At 37.4% G+C, this 13,028-nt stretch overlaps 1 protein-coding gene across 5 annotated transcripts in view; it reads left to right on the top strand.

The window, feature by feature from the left end:
- The window catches only part of MAK (male germ cell associated kinase), a 57,364-nt gene that overhangs the window by 9,148 nt on the left and 35,188 nt on the right, over window positions 1–13,028 (top strand). For all 5 annotated transcript variants that reach the window (XM_013056834.2, XM_045066993.1, XM_013056835.2 and 2 more), the window contains exons 3-5: window positions 8,318–8,372; window positions 9,051–9,172; window positions 12,757–12,836. In XM_013056834.2, coding sequence (XP_012912288.1) covers window positions 8,318–8,372; window positions 9,051–9,172; window positions 12,757–12,836 — 257 coding nt within the window. The remainder of the gene's footprint in view (window positions 1–8,317; window positions 8,373–9,050; window positions 9,173–12,756; window positions 12,837–13,028) is intronic.

Here is a 13,028-nt window from a genome sequence, read left to right as displayed (position 1 = left end):
AATTTAGGAATGTTTTGGTATGTGAAATAGAAACCCTAACCAAAAGTTACTTAGACGGGGATTTTTCACACATAAGAAAAAGTCTTGAAGGAGGCAGCCCAGGGCCAGTACCTTGTCCATGCTGTTAACCCAGACCTAGGTTCTTCTGTCTTCAAAACATAGCTGCCTCACCCCTCTCCAGAAGACTTCTGGTTACTTGTCATTGGCCGGAAGTGTGTCACACAGCTCACCTGGCTATAAGGGAGGCTGGGAGACTGAGTACTTAGCTGGGCGTTTGTTTCCCTGTAGAGAAGCTGGGATCATAAAGACAAAGAGAAGAGTGGCTTTGGATAGTCAACTCAGAGTCTGCCAGATGGCGTTCCTAACTTCAGGAAGGATGCAGCAAAAATGAATGAGAAGGGGAGGGATCATGGGGAAGACTTGAAGAAAATTTCCATATTCATTCAGCACACACTTGTGAAGCTCCTACTCTGGTGCTCAGGACAAAATGGGAAGGAGACAGAGGAGTTACAATGTGGGAGGAAGACTGACAAATTAGACAAGTTACAATACAAAATACCATTAAGTCCTATGATGATGTGGGAATAACGGTCCTAGTGGAGACAGAGAAATGATGCCGAAGAAGTATGCTGGAAGACTTCCCGTAGAACGAGAAATCTCAAGAATGAGAAAAGAGTATCAAGAAAAAGAGGAGGTGGGGCACCTGGTTGCTCAGCCGGTTGAGCATCCAGCTCTTAGTTTCGGCTCAGGTCATGTCAGGGTCGTGGGACTGAGCCCCGAGTCTGGCTCTGCACTCAGCGTAGAGTCTGCTTGAGATTCTCTCCATCCCTCTGCCCCTCCCCTCCAATAAATAAATAAGATTTTTTTTTTTTTTAATTAGAAAAAAAAAAAAGGATGGAAAAGAATGTTCTAAGCAGCAAGGATAATATGTATGTAGGCCCGGATGAGAGAATGTGAAGGCTTGCCTGGGGCTGAGGAACTGAAGTAGGAGCTGGAGTATAGATTCTGAGTGGGACAGAGGAAGGACCTGGTGCCAAAGAGGGAAGCCATGAAGCCAGGTTAAAGAGTTTGTCTATCTTGACTAGAAGGTGATGAGGGATTTTAAGCAGGAGAGTTGTTGGTGTGATCAAATATTGCTTCAGAATGGTCTCTTTAGCAAAAGAGTGGATACTTGATCAAAGGTGACCAGTCAGGAGACTGAAGCAGCCATCTTGGTTAGAGGTGGCAGTGACCTAATCTAGAAAAACTGCATTGAGTATGGACATAAGTGAAAGTACTCAAGGGACATTTCGGAGATAGGCTCTGTAGGGCCTGGTCACTGAGCTTGGAGGGAAGGGAGTAAAGCATGTGCAAGAGTCCAGACTAACTCCTGGGATTCTTAAGTGCATGTTGGTGGTGCCATTCACCATGACAGGGGAGACCCCAGGCTTAGGGATACACTTTTGGACATGATGACTTTAAGAGGCCCACAGGTAACTGAATATTTGCATTCAAAACAGGTCTGGGCTGGTGATTTGGGAATTGTTAGTCTACAGATGCTAATTGAAGCTATATAGAAGGAAAAGAAAAGAGCTCTTCATAGGGAACACTCAGGAATCCCAGCATATAAAAATGGGCCTTGGGGGAAAAGAAAAAAGAAATGGGCCTTGGAAGAGGTAGGTGTTTGTAGAGAAGCCTGAAAAAAAGCCACCAGAGAAGTAGGGAGAAGACCAGGAGAGTGTAGAAAATATATGGAACCAAGGGAAAAATATAAAGAAGTGCTCAACTAGAAGACAACTAAAAACTAATGACTGAAAAGCATTTAAGTTAGTTAGGAATCTTTCTTGCTTTAAGTGACAAGTATGTAAATTAATAGCAAGTGATGGAACCAATGGCTTAAATAAGTAGATTATTTTTCTTCCATATCAGGAAATCTGGATTTTGATGACTCCAGTGAACTGTATCTAGGTCTTTTCCATCTTATTCATACTGTGCTGTTAGCATTTATTTGCCCTCAAGCATGTAACTTAGTGGTCACATTATGACTACTTCATTTCCAGGCATTACATGTGTGGTTCAGGGTGTGAAGAAGGGAGAATGATACCAGCAAACCCTTCTCTCAAATTCTAGGTAAACTTGTTTCCCAGAAGCCCCATGATGACTTCCCCTTACATCTTATTGGCTAGAAATGGATCAGATGGTCTCCCTTATGTACAAGAGAGGCTGAGAGGTGAGAATCTACTCTTCCAGCTTCTATACTAGGAGGCAAACGGGAGGAAGCTAGAAATGGCTTTCTGGTACCCAAACCAATATTGGTGTTCTTTGGACTTGGAGAACATGGTATAATTAGTGGCTGTGGTGAGAGCTGTTCTAGTGAAATCGAAGAGGAGATAAGCCAGAATGCAGGGCAAGGAGTAGTAAAAAATGGGGGTAGTAGAGGCACTGAACTTTGAATAGTCATGGAGTACGTGTCACTTAGTTGCTAAAAAAAGTCACAGAAGGTTTTTCTCAGTACTCTCAGAATCCACTCTCAGGGTGCCTGGGTGGCTCAGAGGGTTAAAGCCTCTGCCTTCGGCTCAGGCCATGATCCCAGAGTCCTGGGATCAAGCCCCATGTCAGGCTCTCTGCTCAGCCGGGAGCTTTCTTCCTCCTCCTCTCTCTCTCTCTTTCTCTCTCTCTCTCTGCCTGCCTCTCTGCCTACTTGTGATCTCTATCAAATAAATAAATAAATAATCTTAAAAAAAAATAAAAAAAAAAGAACCCACTCTCAGAATCCCTGAGTACATGCGATGAATACTAAAATAGAGCTACTGGCAGCATGTACGTGACTTTGTACAGAGTCTTCACGGATTTGTATGGAGAGCAGAGACTGAAGGATGGCAGGGCAGGAGTAGTAGAATGGGGGGGGGGTATCAGAATATATAGGTGCTCTTGAGGGGGACAGTGAGTGGGAAGGCTGACCATGGGATCCAAGCTAGAGGAGGAGGCAGGCAAAGCCAAGTGTGGAACAAGTAGACACATACATTTTATCCAATGGTAATGATGGAGAAAAGACAGGAGGATGTGGTCAGAGTGTGAAGTCTGAAAGGCTGAGATCTTAGAGGGTAGAACCATTCCTCATGACAGCAAGGTGTTTATATATAGAAGGGAGCAGCTCTTTGGAGTGAAGAACAATGAAGACAGGCTACCAGCAGGCTTATCAATATGAATGTTCACTCATTACTCCTAAAATTCTTGACCAGACATAATTTTAGGATGGTTTTTGACCTGCAAGAGTCATACAGAAGACTATGCCATTTCTCTCAAGTCTGAGGCAAAGCAATAAACTTGGCTTGAAGTATTAGACCCTGTATTCTCCATTCTCAATGTATCCCTATTTGTTACCAAAACAACCTACATTCCATAATATCCGATCAGGACCATCATCTTGTGCTTCGTGGCCTAAAACTTAAGGCACTGAGAATTCAGACCACAAATATTGTAGGAATAACACTTTAAATCCATCCAAGTTGGATGAAGAATTCCATGTTGAATACATTTTGTGTAGCAGGTGAAGAGCTGCATTATCGTTAATCCTCAAAGAGCAAGAAGCATGTCCTCTTGAAGGGAAGCATTATCTGGGCGAAGGTATTTTTCATTCTGAAAGCCTTTTAAGCAGAAGAATCAGAAGAATGAAGTTTGAGGAGTGAAATGGAGAAGAGTCTGAGCACTAGCACAGTAGGGAGATAGCCTGGAGAAACCAGGGTGTGGCATGGTAGCTGGTAGATGTCCGAGTGTTATAATTTCAGACATGAACATGGGAAGAAAGTCTGTACTTGATTCAGTAAGCAGTGGGCAAGCCTTCTGAGCAGTCTTGAAATGCCCTCAAACTGGCTTGGATGAGTTGGCAATGAGTGGTTAGAAGTTGGGAGAACACTATAAAGAAAAAGATAAAAGGTACTTTTTGAAAATCTTCTTTTTGAAATTTTAACTTATCTCTGGCAAGAAACCTTGTATCTGCTGCCATCAAAAAAAACAAACAAAAAAAAAAGGCTGTAACAATTCATTCTAGTGGATGGTAGTAAGATCCTCTTATCTCATTAAATTTAAAATATTTATTAAGCTCTCTGCTCTTTAAGGACTTGGAAGGCAATTCTATTTTGGAGGGTCTCCTGTTTGTGGGATAGTTCCTCATGAGTCCAACTGTGGGTATAGAAATTCATCCTGTCATTTAGTAAATACTTATTGAGGACTTACTATATGCCAAAAATTGGTGTAGCATGTAGGGGTGTCTTCAAGGAGCTTACATTTGAGGAGGAGGAGGACGTTAGAGATGGTAAGTGCTATGGAGAAAAAGCAGAGCAGAAACAGTGACCTAGGAAAGTACTATCCTTTTCTTCAGATCACTAGCTGGGAATAGATAGGAAAATTAGCTCAGGGAATTACTAACAAGGATCAGCCTGAAATGGTCTTTTATTTCCTTGACCAGCCAGCTCTTTCTAGCTCTGTCTGTCTGGGTAAAACTTCTATTTTTTCAGTCTTTCAGTTTTTCCCCTGCTGGTACCCTCTGTTTTTCGGGTCACAACTGACATACCGCTTTATCAAAAAGGCCAGGCCATTATATTTTTTAATATAATTTGTCTGTTTTGTGTTCACTAGTCTAAAGCCTATTTTGTGTTAATGGGAGGTGCCATGATAACCGTCTCTGGTTCTCATTTGTACCTTACCCTGGCATGTAGTAATTGTTGAATGAATGAATAAATGAAAGAGAAAAAGGCAGGACATTTAAAAGGAGGTGCCTTTTCCTATCATTCTAACAAACTGGCTTAATTTCTTAAAATTAGGTTCTTCACATTGGTTGAAGAAATTAGATAATTGTTTTATAAGGAAACTTCAGTATTTGTTGCATATAGACACTTACCTTGCCTTAGGGCAGTATTGATGAGTAGTAGTAATTGATGGGAAGAAATGAATATTAGAATATTAGAATATGTGGATGCAGCTAGTACAAAGTTTCAAATAGAATAAAAATTCCAATTTTTATGAAATTGAAGAAGGAATATATTATCTAGTGTCTCAAAAATAGATTTTTAAAAATCTTATAATTTATAAGAATAATAACATCATATGCACAGTTCTGGATGGATTTGATCATTTTCTTAAACTTCTCTTATATACTATATTTGAATTGAGTTTTTTTTAAATTGACATTTAAATTTAACATTGTGCTAGATTTGCCTTATCAAATTAGCAAGATATTTATAAATCTATAGCATAGAAATGTATCTTTTGGTAAGTAACTTGTAAACCATCAATTTCTTAAACCTCCATAAATTTCTAGCACCTTAATGAGAATAAATGAAATTCTCATTCACTAAGGATGCTTTAGAAATAAGAGCAGTGATGCCCTTCATGTCTGTCATAACTGATCATTGATACTGGTAAAAACAAGAACAACCAGTATTTACTGAGCGCTGAATTAAGCAATTTGCAATAGGCTCTTCATATGCAGTAATTTCTACTTGTAACTATGGAATTTGAGGCACAGAACGGTCAATGGGGAACCTGTACAAGGTCATACCTCAGTGAGTCACTAAGCAAGGGTTTGGAGCCAGCAGGCAGTTCCACAGCCCACATTGGTAATGACCATGGCATGCTGCCAGTTCTTTGTGCTGCCATTCCTTTACTCATTTCCTTACCCTTGTGTATTACACTGTTGAAGGGACTCTGAATAATTCCTATAGGAATTAGTTTAATCAATAAAGATAACTTTAAGCTTCCTGAGAATCTTCTAGAACCCCTCAATAGGAGATTATACTACTAAGTGAAAACAGTAGGGCACATAGGAATTTTTAAAATATTTTTTAAAAATTTGAGAGAGAGAGAGAGAGCATGTGATGGGGGGAAGGGAGGAGAAGGAGAGGAAGAGGATTTCAAGCAGACTCCTACTGAGTGTGCAGCCTGAGGCAGGGCTAGATCCCACCACCCTGAGATCATGACCTGATCATGACCTGAGCAGAAATCATGAGTCAGATGCTTAACTGACTGAGTCACCCAGGTGCTTGTAGGGTCCTTGTTTTCATAATCCAGCTTTGTTATTTCTTTACTTGAAGAAATATTTTTTAGAACATAAATCCTCTTTTTTCTTGTCTCTCATTTTGCATGGTGACTAAAAAAATGTTCATAAAAAAAAACAAACCTCTATTTGTGGTGTTTAGTGGAATTATTTTGTTACCTTTATTACTTTTGGTATATTTATCTCTAATGGTAACATTGGGATCGAAGAGGGAAAATAGAGAACAGAATTCAGGAAAGCAACCTCCTAAATGGAAGAAGATATTTGCAAATAATATACCTGATGGGGGATTAGTATCCAAAATATATAAAGAACTTCTACAACTCAACACCAAAAACCACAAATAATCTAATTAAAAAATGGATGAGTACCTGAACAAACATTTTTCCAAAGAGAAATACATATGACCAACAGACACATGAAAAGATGTTCAGTGTCCCTAATCATCAGGGAAATGTGAATCAAATACACAATGAGATATCACCTCACATTAGTCAGAATAACTAAAATTAAAAAGACAAGAAATAACAAGCATTGGTAAGGATGTGGAGAAAAGGGAACCCTTGTGCACTGGGATTATAAATTGGTACAACTATTATGGAAAACAGTATGGAGGTTCTTCAAAAAATTAAAAATAGAACTGCCACATGATCTAGGAATTCTATTACTGACTAATTACTCCCCCAAAGTGAAAAAACACTAATTTGACAAGATATATGCACCCCTATATTCACTGCAGCATTATTTACAATATCCAAGATATGAAAGCAATTCAAGTATCCATTAATAGATGAATGGGTAAAGAAGATGTGGGGTGTGTGTGTGTGTAGGTGTATAAAGGATACATATAAAGGAGTATTAGCCATAAAAAGAATGAAATCTTGCCATTTGCAATGACATGGGTGGAGCTAGAGAGTATTCTGCTAAGTGAAATAAGTCAGTCAGAGAAAGACAAATACCATATGATTTCCCTCATATGTGGAATTTAAGAAACAAAACAAACAAGCAACGGGGGTGGGGAAGAGAGAGAGGGGGCAAACCAAGAAACAGACTCTTAACTATAGAGAACAAACTGATGATTATCAGAGGGGGGCAGTGGGGGATGGGAGAAACAGATGATGGGGTGATTAAGGAAGGTGCTTGTCATGATGAGCACTGGGTGATGTATGGAAGCGTTGAATCACTCTACTGTACACCTGAAACTAATATCCTCTATATGTTAACTAACTGTAATTTAAATAAAAACTAAAAAAAAAATAAAGATGATGAAGATCTGGTATATATATATATACAATGGAATATTATCCGGCTATAAAAAAGAAAGAAATCTTGCCATTTATGATAACATGGATGCGCCTAGAGTACTATGCTATGTGAAACAAGTCAGAGAAGAACAAATACCATATGCTTTCATGTATATGTGGAATCTAAAAGGTAAAAAAAAATAAAATAAATGAATAAAAAAACAGACTCAAATAAAGAGAACAAACTTGTGGTTGCAGGGTGGGGGGGGTAGATGAAAGAAATAGGTAAAGGGGATTATGAGGTACAAACTTCCAGTCATGAAATAAATAAATCACAGAGACAAAAAGTAGAGCAAAGGGAATAGAGTAAATAATATTGTAATAATATCAGATGGTGACTACACTTACCATGGCGAGCATTTCATAAAGTACATAACTGTTGAATCACTATGTTATATACCTAAAACTAATGTAACATTGTATGTCAGCTAAACTTCAATAATAAAAATTAAGAAAAAAAATTTTAAAAAGAACTATTTCTAAAGTTTGGCTGCTTCTGAATTTTTGTTGACCTGAATCACTTAACTTTATGGGCTGCTTGTTTAAAGCAGAGGTAATGATATAGAAATCCTCAGTTCAAGTTACATCACTAAATTTGCTAACAGTGTTTGTGATTTTCTTCCCCTTTCCACTTTAGTGTTTCATATTTATCTGTTAAGTTCTAGAAAGAGAAAATTTGGAAGGGGACCTTTTAGAAAAGCACAATTAAACTGATGAGGGAAATATGGGAAGGCACCCAGAAAGGAAGATTAATGGTAATCCTTTCACCATTGTGTTTAAAGCAGAATTTCAGATAGAACATAATCGTGCACCTGTACCAAACTGCCTTGAGATATACAGAAGAGAGGGGACTTCCTTTTAAGGAGGAGGGAAGATCACAGTTACCCAAAGTGAATACTAGTGTAAGAAAGCCAACAGCATAAGTTGTGTTTCAAATCCTCTGTCCCTGTACATTAGGTTTTTTTTTGTTTGATTTCAGAATGAAGAGAAAGTTCTATTCTTGGGATGAATGTATGAACTTGAGAGAAGTTAAGGTAAGATCCTACAGGTATAAAGAACCCTAGGAGGCCTTCTCTCTGCCTCACCCTGTCTTATTTATGAGGACGGTAGCTAAAGGGATTGTTCTGTTCTTTGTAGGAAACGTTCCAAAGATAATTGTATTTCTTATGTTTTTTTTTCTTTATCTTCCAAAGTAATTTCTCATTTCTTTCCCGAATGTCAGTAGAGGACAACAGAAAAAACTATACACTGATATTTCAATGTATACTCACTTTTTTAAGAGCATTTTAATTCATGTTATCAAAGGAAAGACAACTTTTAATTACTACATACCATTTCTATTTTATGTTGTATGTTTTTGTATATTTTATGTGCATAAATTTCTGGATACCTTTGTATGGAACTTCACATAGTTAAGTCAGAAAAAACTTAGGCCGAGTGAATAGACTGAGAAAAAAAAGTGACAGATTGAAATGTTTGGCAGGTATTATTGGCTTGGTTTATTTTTGTACTTACATTCATTATTTAAAACAATTACTGCTTACTTTAAAATTGGTATTCTAAGATGTTCTATAGACATTAAAACTTAATTCACTCATGAATGCAGAAGAAATGGAAGATTACTTAAGGTAATTATCATAGAGATTGATGAGACTTTGCTGACTTCAATAACTTTGTTTTAAGAATTTTAATGCTGATTTGCTGTGTTACAGTCTCTGAAGAAACTCAATCATGCCAATGTGATTAAACTTAAAGAAGTTATCAGAGAAAATGACCATCTCTATTTTATATTTGAATATATGAAAGAAAACCTCTATCAATTAATGAAAGACAGGTATGTCTTTATTTTATAAAAACTATAATGTTTTCCCTGTTATCTCCTCTGTGAGCTCCTTGGAACCCTTCAATATGTTACACTTAACAGTGTACAGATTTAGCACTCCAAGAGGTGGATGTAAATTAATCAGCTGTTACCTTTATAACCTTGAAGAAGAACCAGCGATGACATAGTCACCATTTTTCATAGTCATCATTTTTCTGACCATTTTCACCACATTATCTATCTATACTTTTGAAAAAAAATCTATCTATAGTTTGGCTTGTTTTTTTAAGTAGGCTCTTTGCCCAGTGGAGCCCAACATGGGGCTTGCACTCATGACCCTGAGATGAAGACCTGAGCTGAGATCAAGAGTCAGACCCTTAAACCAAATGAGTCAATCAGGCACCCCCAAAATCCTTCTATAGTTTTAATACTAATAAAGCCAGACGTGAACAAAATTGAGATTACCTTCATTGCTCTCGCAAGCAAATTGTGAAAGGTGAATGAAAAAAGGGAGGCAGTTTTCGTGAAGGGATCTAATAAGTTCATTTGTTAGAATGTTTAAGTGAACGATAAAACTTAATGTGTTACCAATCGCAAAGAAATTCTCATTTTCATTTTTTTTTTAAGATTTTATTTATTTGACAGAGAGAGAGCACAAGTAGACAGAGAGACAGGCAGAGAGAGAGAGAGAGGAAAGCAGGCTCTCCACTCAGCAGAGAGCCCGATGCGGGACTCGATCCCAGGACCCTGAGATCATGACCTGAGCCGAAGGCAGCGGCTTAACCCACTGAGCCACCCAGGCGCCCCTCATTTTCATTTTTAAACCCATGAACAGAATCTCTAAAGAGAGCTTCAGGTATCTGCCTTGAGCTTGGGGAGGCTAATATTTTGGTGGTAACTGATGGTCACATGTGGGAGATTAATGACCATTTTACCTGCTTTTAAAGCCAGAGTTGTTCAACAGAAGATCCTAAAATACTTTAGAAATAAACTTCCCAGTGGAACGATGACTGCTGTCTCTCTATTTCTTTCATATACACATCATGTACACACTCAAGGTAATCCTTAGGGCTGGTGAGTGAAATTTTCTTTAATCATTTTTTTCCTTTTTCAAAAAATACTAGGTTCCACAAGCTATCATTAAAACATTAATAGCAGTTAAAATTAAAAAAAAATTTTGCCCCTCAAATCAGTGTTTGTTTTTCTAGAGTTCTTTCTAGCCCTTGATCCCAGCCATTTTTTTTTACATAGTTGCAATTTTTTTTACATAGTTGCAATTTTAATGGTGATCATTTTTTAATTTGATTGATTGACTTACAAGCATTTTGTTATGCTGATACATAATCTTCACAGTTACTATAGTTAGTATGTTCTGCTAAATGACTATAGCATGCTTCACTTATCTCTTTAAACTTTTTTTTTAAAGATTTTATTTATTTATTTGACAGACAGAGATCACAAGTAGGCAGAGAGGCAGGCAGAGAGAGAGGAAGAAGCAAGTTCCCTGCTGAGCAGAGAGCCCTATGCGATGCGGGGCTCCATCCCAGGACCCTGGGATCATGACCTGAGGCAAAGGAAGAGGTTTTAACCCACTGAGCCACCCAGGCGCCCGATCTCTTTAAACTTCTTAAAAGAAGTAACGATTAGGAGAATAGATTGGTAATTATAGTTTATAATATTGATGGAATTATTTTGTAGCCATTAAAGGTGACAGCTATGAAGATTATGAAAATGCCTGAGTGGATAAAAAACAGAAATCAAAATCATAATTATTTGACACTGATACTTAATATAAAAGTTATACATGTAAATGCATTAGGACTGGGTTAGAACACTGAAAAATCCGAATAGTTTTTTAATCAGGTGACGGGCAATCTTAAATTTTTGGCTTCTAATAATTATGCTCTTTGAAATGTATGGAGTGGGGCATCTGGGTGGCTCAGTCGGCTAAGCGGCTACCTTTGGCTCAGGTCATGATCCCGGGCTCCCTGATGCATGGGCAGTCAGCTTCTCCCTCTCCCTGCCGCTCCCCCTGCTTGTTCTCTCTTTGTCTCTCTCGCTGTCGAGAAAATAAATAAAATCTTTAAAAACATAAAATAAGTAAAATGTATGGAGTGATAAACTTATGTGTAATATATATTAAGATATATGTGTTGAAGAAAAAGAAATTATGTAATTAAGTAAATATAAATATTTGAAATGTTATACTTTTATCTGATTTAAAAAATATATAAGGGGCACCTAGCTGGCTCAGTCAGTAGAGCGTATGACTCTTGATCTCGGGGTTGTAAGCTAGAGCCCTACTCTGGATGTAGAGATTACTTAAATATGTATATATATATAAAATTTAAAAATATAAAAATATATATGTGTGTGTGTGTGTTTTCTTCCTCAAGATATATATCTTATTTTTCCTTAAGATATATATATATGTGTGTATTTTTTTCCTTAAGATTTTATTTATATATATATAAAATAATATAGATCCATGTATATTTATATAGATATATATATCTGTTATTAGACATGCTTAGTGCAATAGTAAATGAACACTAAAAAGGATCAACTTTGGAATTTCGTGATTCAATTCCAGATTTCTAAATTAACTGGAACTAAAAATGATATTGTTTGAATATTATTTAATGTCAAAGGTATAAATTTAACAATTAACAATTGTACATGGTAAAGAGCTATCTGAGGTTAAGTGGTATTTTTACACCTTGTTTTTGGTAGCTTAACTTCCCGAACATTGTTTTTTTTTTTTTTTTTAAAGATTTTATTTATTTATTTGACAGACAGAGATCACAAGTAGGCAGAAAGGCAGGCAGAGAGAGAGAGAGAGAAAGAGGGAAGCAGGCTTCCTGCGGAGCAGAGAGCCCGATGCGGGGCTCGATCCCAGGACCCTGAGATCATGACTCGAGCCGAAGGCAGCAGCCCAAACCACTGAGCCACCCAGGCGCCCCAAAAATTAATTTCACATTTCATTTGTATTTTTTTTAATGTGGTTACTAGAAAAAATTTAAATACATAAGTGGTTCTCATTTGTGGCTCTTACTATATTTCCACTGGATAGTACTAGTAGACAATATAGAACGGAAGCATTTATGCCCCTAAAACTCTTTTTTTTTTTTTAAGATTTTTATTTATTTGACAGACAGATCACAAGTAGACAGAGAGGCAGGCAGAGAGAGAGAGAGAGGAGGCGGCGGCGATCCCAGGACCCTGGGATCATGACCTGAGCCGAAGGCAGGGGCTTTAACCTCTGAACCATCCACGCGCCCACCACTTGGCTTATCTGATGGATATCAGTTTTCCAATTTACTTTGCTCCTCTCAGGACAGTTTAAAATTTAGCTGAGTATCTGTGCAACACATCCATTACTGGATTTGAGTTTTTATCAAACATCAAAACAGACAAAAATTTTAATTGTCATGTTTTAAATGTGTAACCTTAACAACTATAAAGCTATAAATCACACCCTTAACCATGATCATGAAACCAACAGGGGTTCCAAGGGAGGAGGAACATCTGCTCTCTTCTTTTGGTTGGTTGGCTAACAGAATTACATGACTGTTTATTTGTTCCTGTCTTTACAGAAACAAGCTGTTCCCTGAGTCAGTCATCAGAAATATTATGTATCAAATATTGCAGGGGCTGGCATTTATCCATAAACATGGTAAGTTTAAATTTCCTTTCCTTGCCTCTTTAGATTACTGTCAAGGTCATGCACAGAAATCATATATAATCTGTTAAATAGTGTTATACTGAATAACTACAGATTTGGAGTATGGGCTGTACACACTGACAATTTTATTTTTAAAAACCTAGAATTTCTATAATTCCATATAACAGAATTTCTGTACTCTTT

This window comes from Mustela putorius, unplaced genomic scaffold, assembly GCF_011764305.1.
Source record: "Mustela putorius furo isolate JIRA1106 unplaced genomic scaffold, ASM1176430v1.1 tig00003870_pilon_pilon_pilon, whole genome shotgun sequence".
Taxonomy (NCBI): domain Eukaryota; kingdom Metazoa; phylum Chordata; class Mammalia; order Carnivora; family Mustelidae; genus Mustela; species Mustela putorius.
This window is presented reverse-complemented; position numbering and strand designations above follow the sequence as displayed.